Genomic DNA, 15,763 nt, shown 5'->3' with positions numbered 1-15,763 from the left:
CCAGATGCCAACTATATCCATGTTCATGTTTTGGGAGTAGTATAGGTTTATCGAGAAGGTTCAGATAGCCTGAAACTACGTATGCTAACGTAGGGAAGGGTCGATCCACCCAGATTCGGATGACACCTTTAGATAGTTGAATTGGATCCATTTTCATGTCATGCTTATGTCTCATACCCTCGCAAGATGTGGGGCTACTCTGCTGGTTGGGCCAAGTACCAGACTCCACGTACCTATGTGGTGATTTCATGTTGTCAGTTATACTATGGCTCTCCCACTACACACACACACACACACACACACATACGTTTTACTCACGTTATACATTTACTCATATCAGATGATGCTCATGTTCATGTTCAGCTTACAGTTTCAGTTTCAGTTCTATTATTTCATGTGCCATCTTTATTTCATTCAGTTGCTTTACATACCAGTACAATTCAAGTGTACTGACGTCCCCTTTATTTTCGTGGGGGCTTGCATTTCACGATGCAGATTTACAGGATGACGGATCAGCACGTTAGGACTCAGCACGTATCAGCTTTTGGTGAGCCCCATTCTATTCGGGGTTTTAGCTTACTTATGTTTATTTCAGTCGTGCAGGTAAAGTATGCTGGGGGCCTTGTCCCGGTAAACAGTTTAGTAGTCAGATTCATATCAGAGGTTTCATACTAGTCAGTTATTTTATATTAGATATTCAGAGTCGTCTATCCATTTTGGCTCATTATTATTATGTTTATTCAGACTATTCCGCATTATGATATTTTCAGACTTATGATTTATGGTCCCACGCTTTACTTAAATTATGAAAGTTCATAGTTTATTCCTCATCAGTTCATGCCCATGTTGAGTCAGCAAGCTATGTGGTTCGCTCGCTCACATGCAGTCAAGCATCGAGTGTCGTGTTACTCCCAGGTCGTGGTTCGGGGCGTGACAGGTTTGAACTTCCAGAAAATGCTCTTGACTTCTGATTTGAACTTTAGAAAATAAATCCAGCACATTCGGGTCAAATCGTCAATAAAAATGATGTAATAAAGACTGCAATTAAGTGAAGGAGTCCTTTGGGGTCCTCCAATATCTGTGTGAACCAGCAAAAACTTTCTTGTAGCTCTTCAAGTTACTTTTGGGAACGAAAGTCTACTTTGTTTCCCAAATTGATAAGCACAACAATTTGTAGAACTTACTCCCAAGTTAGGTAGGTTCTCCACCATCTTCATTTTTTGTATTTTGACAAGCCCTTGATAGTGATAGTGCCTGAGTCTCTTATGCCATAAGTCAACAACATTTTCTTTTGTTGAATACACCATCTGCTCTTCCTCAAATGGATCTAATAAGAAACATCTGCCTCTCATTTTGAATTTAAACAAGTCTTGTCTCGAGGGATCCTTGATAAAGCAGTATTTATCGTCGAAATTAAGTTTGAAACCATTTTCTAATAACTGACCAACACTTAACAAGTTCCGGTCCAAGTCAGGTACATAAAGAACATCAGATATTGTTTTAATACCCGATTGTGTCTTAACTGCAATGGTTCCCATTCCTTTTGCTGGCATGTGACCACCATGGCTTATTCTAATATATGCAACTCGAGTAGGCTTCAATTCCTTAAAAAGTTCTTTATCATAAGTCATGTGATTTTTGCATCTGCTATCGATCAGCCAAGACTCATTTGAAACATTGCTTGCAGAAGACGACACGACAAAAAGTAGATCTTCTTCCGGTTCATTAACAACCCGAGCATCTGCGTCATGCTGAGGTTTATTCTTGCAGATGATTGCTTCGCGCCAAAATTGGCTGCACTTAGCATCAGGTCTTTTCCAATACTTGTACGGCGCATGTCCATTCTTTCCATAATGCTAACAATGAGGGTAGTTTCCTTTGGAATTGCCTGCTTTGCTTTTGTTGTTGTTGCATGCTGCTCCTTCTCCATTTGATGGCTGGTTCTTCTTAATGTTTTTCTTTTTTTATCTTCCACTATCTTCATGTTTGGCTGGAAACGAACCCTCCCTAATTGCATCTTCTCTCATAACCCTTCTTTGTTCTTGTGTCATCAAGGAATTCAATAATTCTGCCAAAGTAATTTTGGACAGATCCTTGGTGTTTTCCAAAGTGGTTATGGTTGCTTCAATTCTTTTAGGTCCAGTAACCAGAAATTTTTCAATAATACGAGAGTCTTTAAACTCAGAACCAAGTAATCTTACTCTGTTTGTTATGTTCATAAGCCTATCAGAGTACTTCTTAATGGCTTCAGACTCTTTCATCTTCTGCAACTCAAAGTCTCTAATGAGATTCAACACCTGCATGCCTTTGATACGATCATCTTTTTCATATTCTGCCTTGAGATAATCCCAGATGGTTTTTGCTGATTTTAGAGACATGATACGAGTGAAAATTGTTGATGAGACTGCCGAAAAGAGACATGCCTTTGCCTTGGACTTTCTGTTTTTTTTTGTCCTTATGATTCTTGTATTCTAAAGGGAAATCGAACAAGAAGAGTACATCAACCTCAAGCAAGAATAGAGAAGAATAAACAAGTACGGAAAAAAAATGTCAATTCACATAGTAACAAAAAGTGCTATAGATGTGGGAAAATTGGGCACATCAAGAAAATGCCAAGAAAAACTTTCCAAAGCCAATGTCACGTGCACAAATGAAGAAGACGACCAACTTAAATGGGAGCAGTGTTTTAGCATTGAAGATGTTGAAAAAAAGTCAGCCCAAACTTTTGTCAATTATGCCAACAACAACAATAAGAAGGAACAGTGGATCGTTGATTTAGGGTACTCTCATCATGTAACTAGAGATGATTCTATATTCTCGGAGAAGTGAGAACATCATGGAGATCAAGTTATTATCAGAGCAGATAATTCAAATATCCAGTTGCAAGAGAAGGTGTTGTGACGATTGATGTCACTGGTGATAAATCCAAAAGTATCAAGTCGCTTGATGTTTATCATGTTCTAGGTTTGATGAAAAATCTAGTTTCAGTTCCTCAAATTACTGATTCTGGAAAATATGTATTATTGGTCCTAGAGCCTGTTTGGATGGGCTTAAAAAAAGTAGCTTATAAGCTAGAAACAACTTATAAGCCAAAAAAAAAAGTTGGGTAGTCTAACTTTTTTTTTTTTTGGCTTATAAGCTATTTTTAGCTTATAAGCTGCTTTAGATAAGCTAAGCCAAACGGGCCCAATTAATTTTTTGGGCCTATTTTAAGCACAAAATGGCTTTAAGCTGGCCAGCCAAATACTCAAAAAAGCTGAAAACAGCTTATAGACAACTTATAAGCCAATCCAAATGGGCTCCTAATGATGTAAAGGTGCTTAACAATATGAAAGAGATATTAGCTGATATTATTTTTACTAGCGAAAAGAAAGTTATCTTTTTTTTCTGTTAGCAGGAGAAGCTTATATAAAGAAAACAAGACAAGCCGATAATGCTGCAATTCGGCATACTCGGTTGGGTCATGTGGGCTAACAAATGTTGCAGCAGATTTCTTCAAAGAAGTTGGTAGATGGCTTACCAACTTTGAAGAATATACGTGGGGATGTGATTTATCAAGGCTGACAATATGACTAATCTCATTGTCTTCTTTTCAAAAGGTCATCAAATCAGAGATCCACGATGTTCGAATTGGTTCATACAGACTTGATGGGACCAACAAGAACACCAAGTTATAGTGGGCATCACTATGTTATGGTGTTGGTGGATGATCACTCAAGGTTCACTTGAGTGAATTTTTTTAAAGAAAAGAGCGAAGCATTATCCAAGTTTGTTGAGTTCAAAGATTCTATTTAAAATGAGTTCAGGAAGAAGATAAATGTCTTCGCAGTGACAATGGTAGAGAATATATGTCAAATGATTTCTTCACGTACTGTCATGACAATAGAATTCTTCATCAAATGACTTGTCCGGACACCCCTCAATAGAATGGAGTTGCCGAAAGAAAGCTTGGTTATCTTTCATCTATTTATCTTTCATGGTTGCATGAAAAGAATCTTCCTTGAGAGCTATGAGCAGAAGCTATTCAATTTGGATGCCATGTGACAAATAGGTTGCCTCCTTGACCAGGTACATAAAAATCCCCTTTCGAGATTTATATAGTCAAAAGCCAAATGCGAACTATTTTCAGATTTTTGGTTCCATTTGTTATGTTCATGCTCCCAAAACTAATGGAACCAAACTTGATCCGAAAGTAAGAAAATGTATATTTGTTGGCTATGTCTTTTATATGAAGGGTTGGAGATGCATGGATCAAAAGACACATAAGTTTACTACTTCTAGAGATGTGGTATTTGATGAAGTGTCATCCTTATTTTCTGCTCAAAATTTTGTCGCTCTTGGTGATGATCAGACAATTTGGAGCTATTATTTCCTGAAGTAAATGTGCAAATACCTTGTAACGAAGAGGGAAAAATTGTATCTCCAAATCAAAATATTTCAGAAATTGCATCTCTGAATCAGAACATTTCAAGAGAAGAAGATGGTGAACAACAAGCAACGAGAAGATCAACAAGGGAGTAAAAGCAGCCAAATTACCTCAAAGATTATAAGTTAAAAAACTTAACAATTATTCTGTGACTTCATGTTTCATTACAGGAGCATTAACTACGGAATAACCATTAAATTTTGAAGAAGCAAAGGGCTGTCCACATTGTAAACGAGCAATGCAAGAAGAGATTGATGCTTTAAACAAGAATGAAACTTGGGAATTGGTACCCAAACTAGAAAAGTGTGACCCAATCACTTACAAATGGGTATTCCGCCTGAAGAAAAAATCAGATGGCACCATTGACAGGTTTAAAACTCGTCTAGTTGCTAGTGGATTTTCTCAAAACTATGGATTGGACTATGAGGAGACATTTAGTCCAGTCGCGAAGATGGTGACACTAAGGTAAGTTATTTCCCTTGTTGCTTTCAAAGGCCGTAAACTGTGGCAGCTCGACGTAAAGAATGCATTTCTTTACGGAGGATTGGATCGAGAAGTATGTATTGAGCAACCTCAAGGCTTTGTCTCTAAGAAATTTCCTAGTCATGTTTGTCGTTTGAAGAAAGTGCTCTATGGCCTCAAGCAAGCAGCACCAGCTTGGTATGGTAAAGTTGCTCAATACTTAATCTTTTGTGGTTTTAGAGTTTTTTTATTCAGATTCTAGTTTATTTATATAATTAGAATCAAATGTGCATTTCCTTATATTACTATATGTTGATGATATGATAATAACTAGAGATAATGAATCAAAATTTTCTAATCTAAAGAATGACTTATCTGTTCGTTTTGAGATGAAAAATTTAGGGCATTTTGGATGTTTTCTTGGTCTAGAAGCAGAAAAATCAGATCAAGGTTTTTTTTTTTTTTCAAAAAGGCTATGCAGAGAGTCCGTTAGAGCATTTCGGTATGGGCGAGTCCAAAGAAAAGGCTACACCAATGGAGCTTAATCTTAAGTTGCCGAAAGATGAAGGCAAGGCTTTTAAGGATGCGATAAAGTTCCGACACCTATTGGAAGCTTAATTTATCTGACCATCACAATGCCAGAAATTTTGTACTATGTTGGTGTCGTTTCTCAATTTATGCATAATCCAACAACTTCTCATTTAGATGCCACAGAAAGGATTTTGCGTTATCTGAAAGGATCTTCTAGTCATGCACTTTGGTACAAGAAGTGTGCTGATTTTTTATTGAGTGGATTTACTGATGTAAATTGGGAAAGTGATACAAATGATCGTTGCTCAACTTCGGTATAATGTTTTAGCACTGGTTCGACAGTGGTTTCTTGGTTGAGCAAGAAGCAAGATGTTATTGCTTTGTCTAGCATCGAAGTTGAATATATTGCAACAACCATGGCTGCATAAGAGTGCATCTGGTTGAAAAGGTTGATCAAAGACCTGTCCCACGAAGTAGACTATAATGTGCAAATCAAGTGTGACAATGAAAGCTCCATCAAACTTACGTCAAATCCAGTTTTCCATGCCCGACCGCAGCATATTGAGATCCGCCATCACTTTGTTCGTGAGAAAGTTTTGAGTGAAGAGATTGAACTAAAACTGTTTGCACCAATGCTCAAGTGGCTGATATATTCACTAAAGCTTTGGAGAAGTCTAAGTTCCAATACTTTTGAGATGCTCTGGAGTCGTTGATCGTGAGCTTGCACTAAGGAGGAGTGTAACAAATTAGTGCAACTTACAGCATTATTTCTTTTACTGCATTTACCAAGGCAAAATAACTATTGAAGTGAGGTTTGATCGCCTTAGAAAGTGGCATGGGAGTTTAGGATTTTTAGGAGTAAGTTTAGGAGTTGGTTTAGTGGAATAAAACACTATAACTTAGGAACTATATTAGAAGTAGTAGACTATCAGTACAGAGTTTTTTCATACACTTCTTTTCTCCAGAATTCAGCTGTGGCATTTTCTATTCAATAGAAAAAAGTCTGGTTCCTTGCCTTACTGTTCCTGTTTTTTGTTTTATTGCTATTATATCTGAAATTGTAACATTTCCTATCTAAAATTTATGAAGCAACATGGAGAGTTGTTAGTTAGGTGCACCTTAACGATTTAAGAGGGGGAGGTGATTCGGGTTGTATCAAATTGCTGTCACCTCTTAAAATTTGCGTAACAAGACTATGGAACCTAGATCTTATAAATATTCAGTATAAACAACTAAAAATAGTAAAGTGTGGACTAGTATGACCACATAATTTAACGTGAAAAAACACTCCACTCAAAAGGTGGAAAAATCACGTCCTACTCCAGTAGGATTTAACTTCAAACTCCACTAAACAAAGTGATCCAAAAATTTTAACTTACAAACACTTAAAATCTAAGACTTGACTCTAAGCCTTAACATTTATCAAACCGCAACCTAACATTACATCTGAATAAGCAAATGGTTACAACTCAAAATCATATTACAAGTGGACTAGGATTTTACTTAATGAATCAAAACTATGACACAAGCACCAGAGTCTTTGGCCTGATTCTTCACACACTCTCAGATGATCAACCTTCACACAAGAAAGACATGGATTAGTAATGCATGGATTAATAATGTAAGAATTGTAAGCAGAATTATTTCTCCTAGAAAAGTTTAGTTTGATATGTTGCAAATTACTGTATTGAAAGCTCTAAACAGTTTGCACAATTTCTCAAAGTTTCTCAATGAGCAATACCCGCAAAGTAGTGTATATATGTGTGTGTGTGTGTCTTCATGCTTATCATTTCTAATTGATATTCTATGCCAAAGGCTTCAGTTTTGAGAGGCATTCAGTCGAGATTTTAGAACAAAGAGCACACAACTATATTGGGATGGTTCCAGCCATTCAACAATTACACAGAAATAAATTTTGTTCCTACAATCACAGCAAGGTGTAGGGGCCAATGCTTCAAATTCTTCCCAAAGATTTTTGAGTCTTGAACAATACACAGAAATAAAATTTGTTCCCTAATTTAAAACAACTATTTCTTTATGAATGTTAATGATTATGAACCATCATTTTAAAAAAATCTTTCATGTAATTCTTGTGATACTGCATGTGCATTCGAGGCATACATAATCCCTCGAAGTAAACTCTTAGAAACAAGTTCATTAGCCATGACTAAACAATAACATTCACACGCTCCCAGTGATTCCACATTTATTTAGGAAATTTTTCTTTATTACACAACCCATCTACAGACCTCAATTTGTTTCTACCCAATAAAGAAAATCTCATTAAATGAAATCAAATCACATAGTTTTCAATACCTGTCAGCTGGAAAGAGATGATTTGAATCCCACTAACAACTTATTGAGGCAGAAACAAGGGGTGATTGTAGCTAGTCAATTTCCGGAGCTTGATTCACACCTTGATTACCATCGGAACTGGTAGGGTTGACTGATCAATTTGTTCGCCATTGACATTCATTTTATTGTGTTCACGAAGCTTTAAAATCAAAATTGATTATGATTGTTCGTAGCAGAAGTGATTTTGAACTTGCAAACTAAACTCGTAGATGAATCTTTGATCGTTTCTCAGAGCTCTGATACCATGTTCTTAAACTGATCATCAGAACATGAGTGCACCACTAAAAAAAGAGAGAAGAAAAAAACGTATTAAGTGGGATTTGATCCCTAGTCCTCTAGGAAAATAACTCATCCTTCAACAAGTGCACCATTTAGCCTTCTTGTAACATAGGTACCAACATATAATATTATGGAGTACCAATTTTACAAAACATATACATGAAATACCTAATTTTACGGAAAGACCGTGACTTCATGTGCCGCGTAATGTAACATATAAATTTGCCCCAACCTTCATGCAAGAGGAAGAAAGAAGAAGATGAAAAGTAGAAAAGAAGAGGAAGCTCTAGACTTTTATTCATCAAGTCTCGAAATAAAAATTTAATATGCGTCCCAAGGTATAATTAATTAACGGATAATGCAACTTAGTATGAAATGACTGTTTTACCCCTTATGCCTGTCTCATTCTGCTTCTTTCTCAACAGCAACCTTAGCGCTTATTGCTTGTCCCGGCTCTTCTCCAATAGCACCATCAAAAGAAGAATCATAATTTTTTGTTTGTGTTAACTCTTGATTTGGTATAATGAGGCCTCACATTCTCATTGAATATAGAAGCTTTAGATTCTTTCCTCTTACCTGATTCATCCATGTGTTGTTGTATTCTATGGTAACATCTGGGTAAGTCCCGAAAGAGTTTTAGTTAACAAAAAGTGAGATTTAGGCTTGGAAAGATCATAGAATATGTATACAATTATATATGGCAATTTATTACTGGATAGATACCAAAATAAAGGATTTATGGTGCTGCAGAAGGCATACTTGTTCAGATATTAGTGGTTCATATATCTTTTCTCGCAAAACTTTTGCATTCCATTCTACACTGGATTCTGCTGTTATATCTTGCATTAACCATTGTCTATTTATAAGAGCAAAATTTATTGCCTTCTTGGACCTAGTTCTGCATAATGCATTCAAGGGTAACATTTTTCGTTCGACCAATTGCGTTCAAGAGTGGTATTTTGATTAAATTATATATTCCGGCTATGAAGTTACTTTTCAACTTGTTAGTTCTATGTTTCTATTTTTTCTCTAGTTTTATTTATTTATTTATTTATGTTATTCCTTCACCATATGAAGTAAGCTGTTGGAAACCTTTTGTCTATGTTTGTTACCGTTACTTCAAATTGTGTAGCCGTCACAATCACAACATTAATAACCAATTACAACAAGTATTAATAATCCATAGCTAACAGAGCTTAAGAGTTGAATAATCATCTTGATCGTGAAAGAAGTTAGATGTTTCTTTTCTTTTATTGACTTTTTTCAATTACTATTGATTTCAGGGAATGCGTAAAGAAATGAATATTATGTTTAACTCATGAGCCCCAATTGAAACGTAACTCGAGACAAGGATTGTCTAAACGGAAAAGGGCCTAAAACACCCTTGAACTATTAGATTAGGTGCAAAAATGTCCTCCATCCACCTTTGGGGCCTAAAATACCCATAACGTTAACTTTTGCGGCCTAAAATACCCCTGACGTTAACCTTTGGGGTCTAATTACCCTTATTTTTAACTGACCCTATTCAAAACTCAATCAACAATTTCATTTATTACGTGGTAGCCTCTCATTGGTTAATAATATAATTAACTTAAACTAATTAATCACCCCCATTTAACTGAATCCAACTAATAAGCCCGACCCCCAATTAAATCCACTTTTATCCATATCAAAAGAAACCCTTGAACCCATTCAAATAAGCCCGACCCTCGAACGCTGCTGAGATTTGGGTGGTGATTTTTCCTTCGGTAATTGTTGGTAATTGTTTATCACTGTTTTGATAGTAAACTGTTTCAGTGTCATGCACAACTAGCCAAAGGAAGTACTTACATTATTTTGTTCAAAGTGTTTAATTTATGTTAAGTGAATGATCTCAACTTTATTTCTTCTTAAAAATGTTATAGAAACTGGCTTTCTTTTGATATGGATAAAAGGGGATTTAATTGGGGCGGGCCGGACTTATTAGTTGGATCGAGTTAAATGGGGGATTAATTAGTTTAAGTTAATTATATTATTAACCAATATGAGGCTGCCACGTAATAAATGAAATTGTTCATTGGGTTTTGAAATGGGTCCGTTAGAAATAAGGGTATTTTAGGACCCAAAGGTGGATAGAGAATATTTTTGCACCAATTCTAATAGTTCAAGGGTAATTTCGGCCCTTTTTTTGTTGTGTAAATCATATCAAAGAGACCACTCATCCCTTAAAGGACATGCAAATGTGGGACTCTTCATACCCCTCACGTCATGATTAACTTAGTCAGGGTCGTTTGCACGATTACCCTTTAAAGGCAGTGGTCTTTAATTTTTGCACCTCAAATTGGTGGTCTTTAATATTTATCCCATGCTTAATACCTCGAGGTTCTGAGTACGAACTCAGGCTCAGTTAACAAAAATAAAAATTCGCAAGGCATAAGTTGGGATTTATAAGGCCTTAAGGCAAACCTCTGCCTTAAGGCATAAGTTGGACCCCAACTTATGTCTTACGAATTCCAACTTATGCTTTGTGATTTTTTTTTTTTAAATTTTTTGACTGAGCGGAGGTTCGAACCCGGAACCAAGAGGCTTTTAGCTAAGGGCAAAAATTAAAGACCACCAATTTGAGGAACGAAAATTCAAGACCAGTGCCTTTGAAGGCCATTCCGCCCGAAAAAAAAAAAAAAAAACTTAGTGACGCTTGATTTTGAAAAGCCCAAAAGATGGTTTAGCTCATTTTGCAATATTGGCTGTTGAAAGTGTTGAAAGTGTGTGTGTATATATACATATATATACTAGTCTCTATATTCGTGTTTTGCACGAAAATATCTTGTTTCCATTACTATGAAATTTGTACTAAGATAATAAATTTTAGATTGCAAATTCAAAAGTAAAAACTATTTCAATTTTTTTACCAATATCCTATAAATTTAATTAGTAGATTTATCCCTTAAAAGGAATTTGAATTTGAGTTGACTTCCTTCATACATAAGTCATAACATGGATGTGCTAGTTTTATTGTGAAAAGAAGAAGAAGAAGAAGAAGAAAGAATTGGAATAACCAACTTAATTAGAATTCTAACTAATTTCTGGATAAAATTTTAAGGAGAGAAAATAGGAGATTCAATTTGAAACTTGTATTCAAGAAAAAAATAAAAATATCAAAACTCACGCCTTATAACCATAAAATTAATTTCCGGAACTCCAATTAGGGCTATAATAGTTAAGTAGCATACTTCAGAGTCCTAGATATTAAAGAAATAGGTAGGACATGCAAAGTTGAAATTTGATTGTGATTAGAATTCATGGAAGTTAATATTAGGGGAAATATTAAATTAGAATTTTGTCTAATATAGAATTATATTTTGAAGAAATAATTCATCTTAAAGGGCATAAAAGTCGTTCAATATTTAAAACCAACATATATATATATATATATATATATATATATATATATATATATATGCTCCAATCCTTTGCCCAGTCAAAAACCTTTGTAATATAAACTCCTATTGTAAAATAGTATTAAATTATTAATACCTACCCCCTAGTGTGAAATAGTTTTTGGGATTCCCCGAAAGGGAAACCTCTCTCCTTCTTCAAACCATGTAAGTTTATTTACTATGTTTTCTGTACTAATCTCCTATTATGTAAATTATTTTGTGATTATATGAATATTATGTTTAAGTAATTTCCTTGTCATCATGAATTTGTTATTCTTAGTATATGGTTATTCTCTTAACTTCTTAATAACCTCGATGGATTAACCTGTAAATTCCTAGGTTTTAAAGAGGCCGTTTTAATGTCCAAATGATAAAGGACAATGTTGGCCGTGGTTACCGGGGTGTGGTTAAAGAAGGAGGTAATAAAGGAAAATATTAAATATAGCAGCTCATGATCCACAAAGATGGAATTTAGTAATAGACCTTTGGAAAGGAATAGTAGTAGCAGACTATATAAAAACTTATAATGATACAGATGCTGAAATTATGTATAAATACTTAGAGACATTTTTAGGAGAATCAGCTAAAGCTCTATGGGAAGCATATAAGGAAGACTTTCCAATGGAATTTCAATACTTAGTATCCATGGGAGCAAATCCATACAATTTTACTAATAAAATACATACTTTAATTACAGGAGAAGATCCAAATAGTGGATTAGTAATACTACAAAGAAATGCTTTAATTAAATTAGAGCAGTTAAGTATAAGTAGCTGGTTTCATATTAAAAAAATTTTAAATGATTATTTTTATTATTGTACAATTAGTGGAAATGCTTTTGACCAAGAACTAGGAAAGAAATTATTTAATAAACTACTAGGAGCTCTAGGAAGAGAAATATAAGACAGATGGAATAAAAGAGACAGAGTAGTACAAAATTCTAATTTAAAATGGTCAATCGGACATAGAATACAACATATAATGGGTATACTACAAGAAAAATGCACGCATATACAAATACAAAAACAATTAAAACAAAATGAGATGAATTTTTGTAAAAGCGTGGTATACACTACTCAGAGTTACGATAAAGACAATTATAAAAAGAAAATGTATAAGAAATATAGAACCCAATATAATAGAAACTACCCTCAATACAATAGAAACAAAAATACTATCTTAGAAAATCATCAGCCAGAAAACCCTATTTAGACAGAAATGTACATATAAGAAAATACAGAACAGATAGAAATTATAAAAATAAATTGGAATATTTTACTTGTGGAAGTGTAGAACACTTAGCAAATACATGTCCAAAAAGAATAAATAATAAGACACGAAATTCACAGCTAATTGAAGACTTTCAAGAAACCTTAATAAATGTAGATGAATATATGTCAAACACAGAAAGTACATACTCCATAGTAAGTGTAGATACTGAAGAAAAAATTATAACAGACTCATCAGACTCAGAAGCAGAAGAATTAGTTAATGAGATAGGATTAGAAAAATTAGACCTAGAACCAATTCAAATATATAATTTAGCAAATATATCAGAAGACTGTAGTCACGACTTCGAAAGAAATAAAGGTTTAGATAGTAATGCATGTTTCTCTTGTAAATGGTTTCCTAGTAGAGATAAAAGAGCAAAATGTAAAAATTGTTTTATAGAATGATGTATCATGTGTATAGAAAAAGAATTTAAGACAAATATACACAAAGAAGAAAGACATAAAAAAATAGAAGACCCTACTATTAGTATAAGAATAATGACATTAGAAACTAGAATGAACGAATTAGAAACCAGGTTATATAAATTAAAAAAGGAAAACAAAAAGAAGCAGATAGCGAAGATGAAGAAATAGGTTTACAACCGCTAAGAACAATACCAGAAGATTCAACAGCGGAACTAATGAGTATAGAAGACCATGGAGCCCTAGTATGTAATGAAGATAAAAAAATTAGGAACAATAAAGATACTTGCAAGAATTAAAATAGATGACTATGAAATAGAGACATTAGCATTAGTAGATTCGGGATGTACTAAATGTATAATAAATAAACGAATAGTTCCACCAAATTTAATAAAAGTTCTAGACAAACCAGTTGCAGCCATTCAAATGGATGGAACTCAAAATATATATAAACATTATGTTCATAAGGCATACATTAGCTTTATCAACACTTGTTAAGAATTTTATAAACCTAGTTATAAAATGGATAAAATATGGGTAAGAGACTTGAATATAAATATAGACTTTGTCATTGGATTAGACTTTATGTTACATAACAATGAAAGTTGCATAATTACAAGAGATGGAGTAATTTTAAATATATATAAACTTACATGGTTTGAAGAAGGAGAAAGGTTTCCCTTTCGGGGAACCCCAAAAACTATTTCACACTAGGGGGTAGGTATTAAAAATTTAATACTATTTTACAATAGGAGTTTATATTACAAAGGTTTTTGACTGGGCAAAGGATTGGAGCATTCGATGAAAGAGAAGAGGAATATGGAAGTTTTCTAGAGAGAGGTGGTTGGTGCTCTTGTTCGTGATGTCTTTGCTTCTCCACAAATGCTGCTATTTAGAGGCGTCTGGCGAACTTTAACTCCGGATTTCAAAATGTTGAAGAATCTTTTGAGTTCAACCGGGTGCTCTTTGGGTCCCATCGTCACGTGAACTTTTTCAAAAGAAAACTTTATTTACTTGTCTGTTAGCTGATCTGTCCATTTACTGTGGCTGCTTTATTAAGACTACTTTTAATAAAGCTCTCTTTTTCTGCAAATGTCTTCTAGCCGTTGCTTTTGTTCAACGAATCTTTCAGTCTTTTGTCTTATCATAACTATTTCCTCCACTACTTCTGTCTGATTATTTCCTTTACACACACACACACACATATATATACATGCATACATATATATATATATATATATATATATATATATATATATATATATATATATATATATATATATATATTTATGTGTCTAAATTATGTAGTGCAATAGAATCAAAACTCATTCCCGAATCGTCGTCGTTTGGGTCTTGTGAATCTTGAAATGCACTATTCTGGAAATTTACCATATCTCCTTCTTCTGAACTATGGACTGGTGACATCCTTGGACTTGGAGATAATTCCGGACTAGGGTTCTTGATTATATGCTTGTCTTGTTCTGCTTTTGTTTGGAAAAATCTTTCCAAAGTCTCTTTAACTATACTTTCTATGTTGCCAATTTTTTTCTTTTTTGCAAGTATGCTTTTCTTGGTAGAAGTAGCTCCTTGCGTCAGTGTCTTTGGTAGTCTTCGTCTTGTCTGGAGAGTTGAACATCCCTCATCTTCACTTTTTGGCAAAGTGACAGCCATCAACGGATTTGATGAGTCTTTACAGGCTACCGTTTGAACCGGACTAGCTGTATCTTTATCCGATACAGTGGATCTATTTGCATTCATTGGGGAATGCACACCCGTCTCATCCATTTTTGTCTAAGATGGAGAACTCTGGGATTGTACTAATTCGAACTTAACTGCTTATAGTCTTTGTTCTAACAGTCTTGCTTATTCCAAGAGTTTTATTTTTCTTGGATGAGTGTCTCTTTCTACTGGTTAAGTCTTCTGACGGTCTCAGTCATAGTAGAGCAGTGATCGCAAAAAATCACTTTGTCTGTGTCTTTTTGTATATTGTACTGAGGCGTTCTATCTGGATTTTTTCTGAGAGCTGGAGAAATATAGTAGTTTGGACCGAACACTCCTCTAGCATAGTCTAATGCCTCAGTGAAATCATTAAAGCCTTTAAAAAGAGATTTTCTTATATCTTTAATAGAATCTAAAACTTCTATCTAGGTCTAGAAAATACCATTAGTTCTACCATGGATTACAACATAAAATTTAAATTTCTTATCTAGATTTTTGTTTGTAAAATACTGACAAAGTGCATTTATAGTGGCTACAAAATGACTAGAGTCTTTTTTGTTATGTGATATCCACAAATTGTCTACTAAACATGTCTGTTGTTTGTCTATTACATGTTCTGGTAATGCCTTAAAAGTTAAATTAGATGGGGGAAAAATACTAAATTATTGGTTCCAAAATGGATTCTTTCTAAGGCGTTTTTGTCTAATGCAGATGTAGGTCTAAAATGAAGATTACCTAGTACCTTTTGTCTGTAAGTGTCTTGGGTTGAGGCTATGCCTTTTCCCTTGTCTGCTGTCTGAGAACTTGATGGTCTCATGCTATTCAAATAGAAAATCAGTTAGATGTGATTTTTAATCTACTTAATTGGTCTGCTAGGT

General features: G+C 34.4%; 1 protein-coding gene across 1 annotated transcript; it reads right to left on the bottom strand.

The window, feature by feature from the left end:
- Positions 1-1,964: 1,964 nt before the first annotated feature.
- Positions 1,965-2,378, bottom strand: LOC132620041 (uncharacterized). Its single transcript, XM_060334768.1, has one exon. It carries the CDS (start codon positions 2,376-2,378, stop codon positions 1,965-1,967), a length of 414 nt encoding a protein of 137 aa, XP_060190751.1.
- Between the last annotated feature and the right edge of the window lie 13,385 nt (positions 2,379-15,763).

The sequence above is a fragment of the Lycium barbarum genome, chromosome 11 (genome assembly GCF_019175385.1).
Source record: "Lycium barbarum isolate Lr01 chromosome 11, ASM1917538v2, whole genome shotgun sequence".
NCBI lineage: Eukaryota > Viridiplantae > Streptophyta > Magnoliopsida > Solanales > Solanaceae > Lycium > Lycium barbarum.
Note: the sequence above shows the minus strand (reverse complement) of the source record. Positions and strands in the feature narration are given on the sequence as shown.

What these genes read in the sequence shown, in the direction of transcription:
- LOC132620041 (XM_060334768.1), bottom strand. Translation starts at nt 2,378, where the DNA reads ATGTCTCTAAAATCAGCAAAAACCATCTGGGATTATCTCAAGGCAGAA.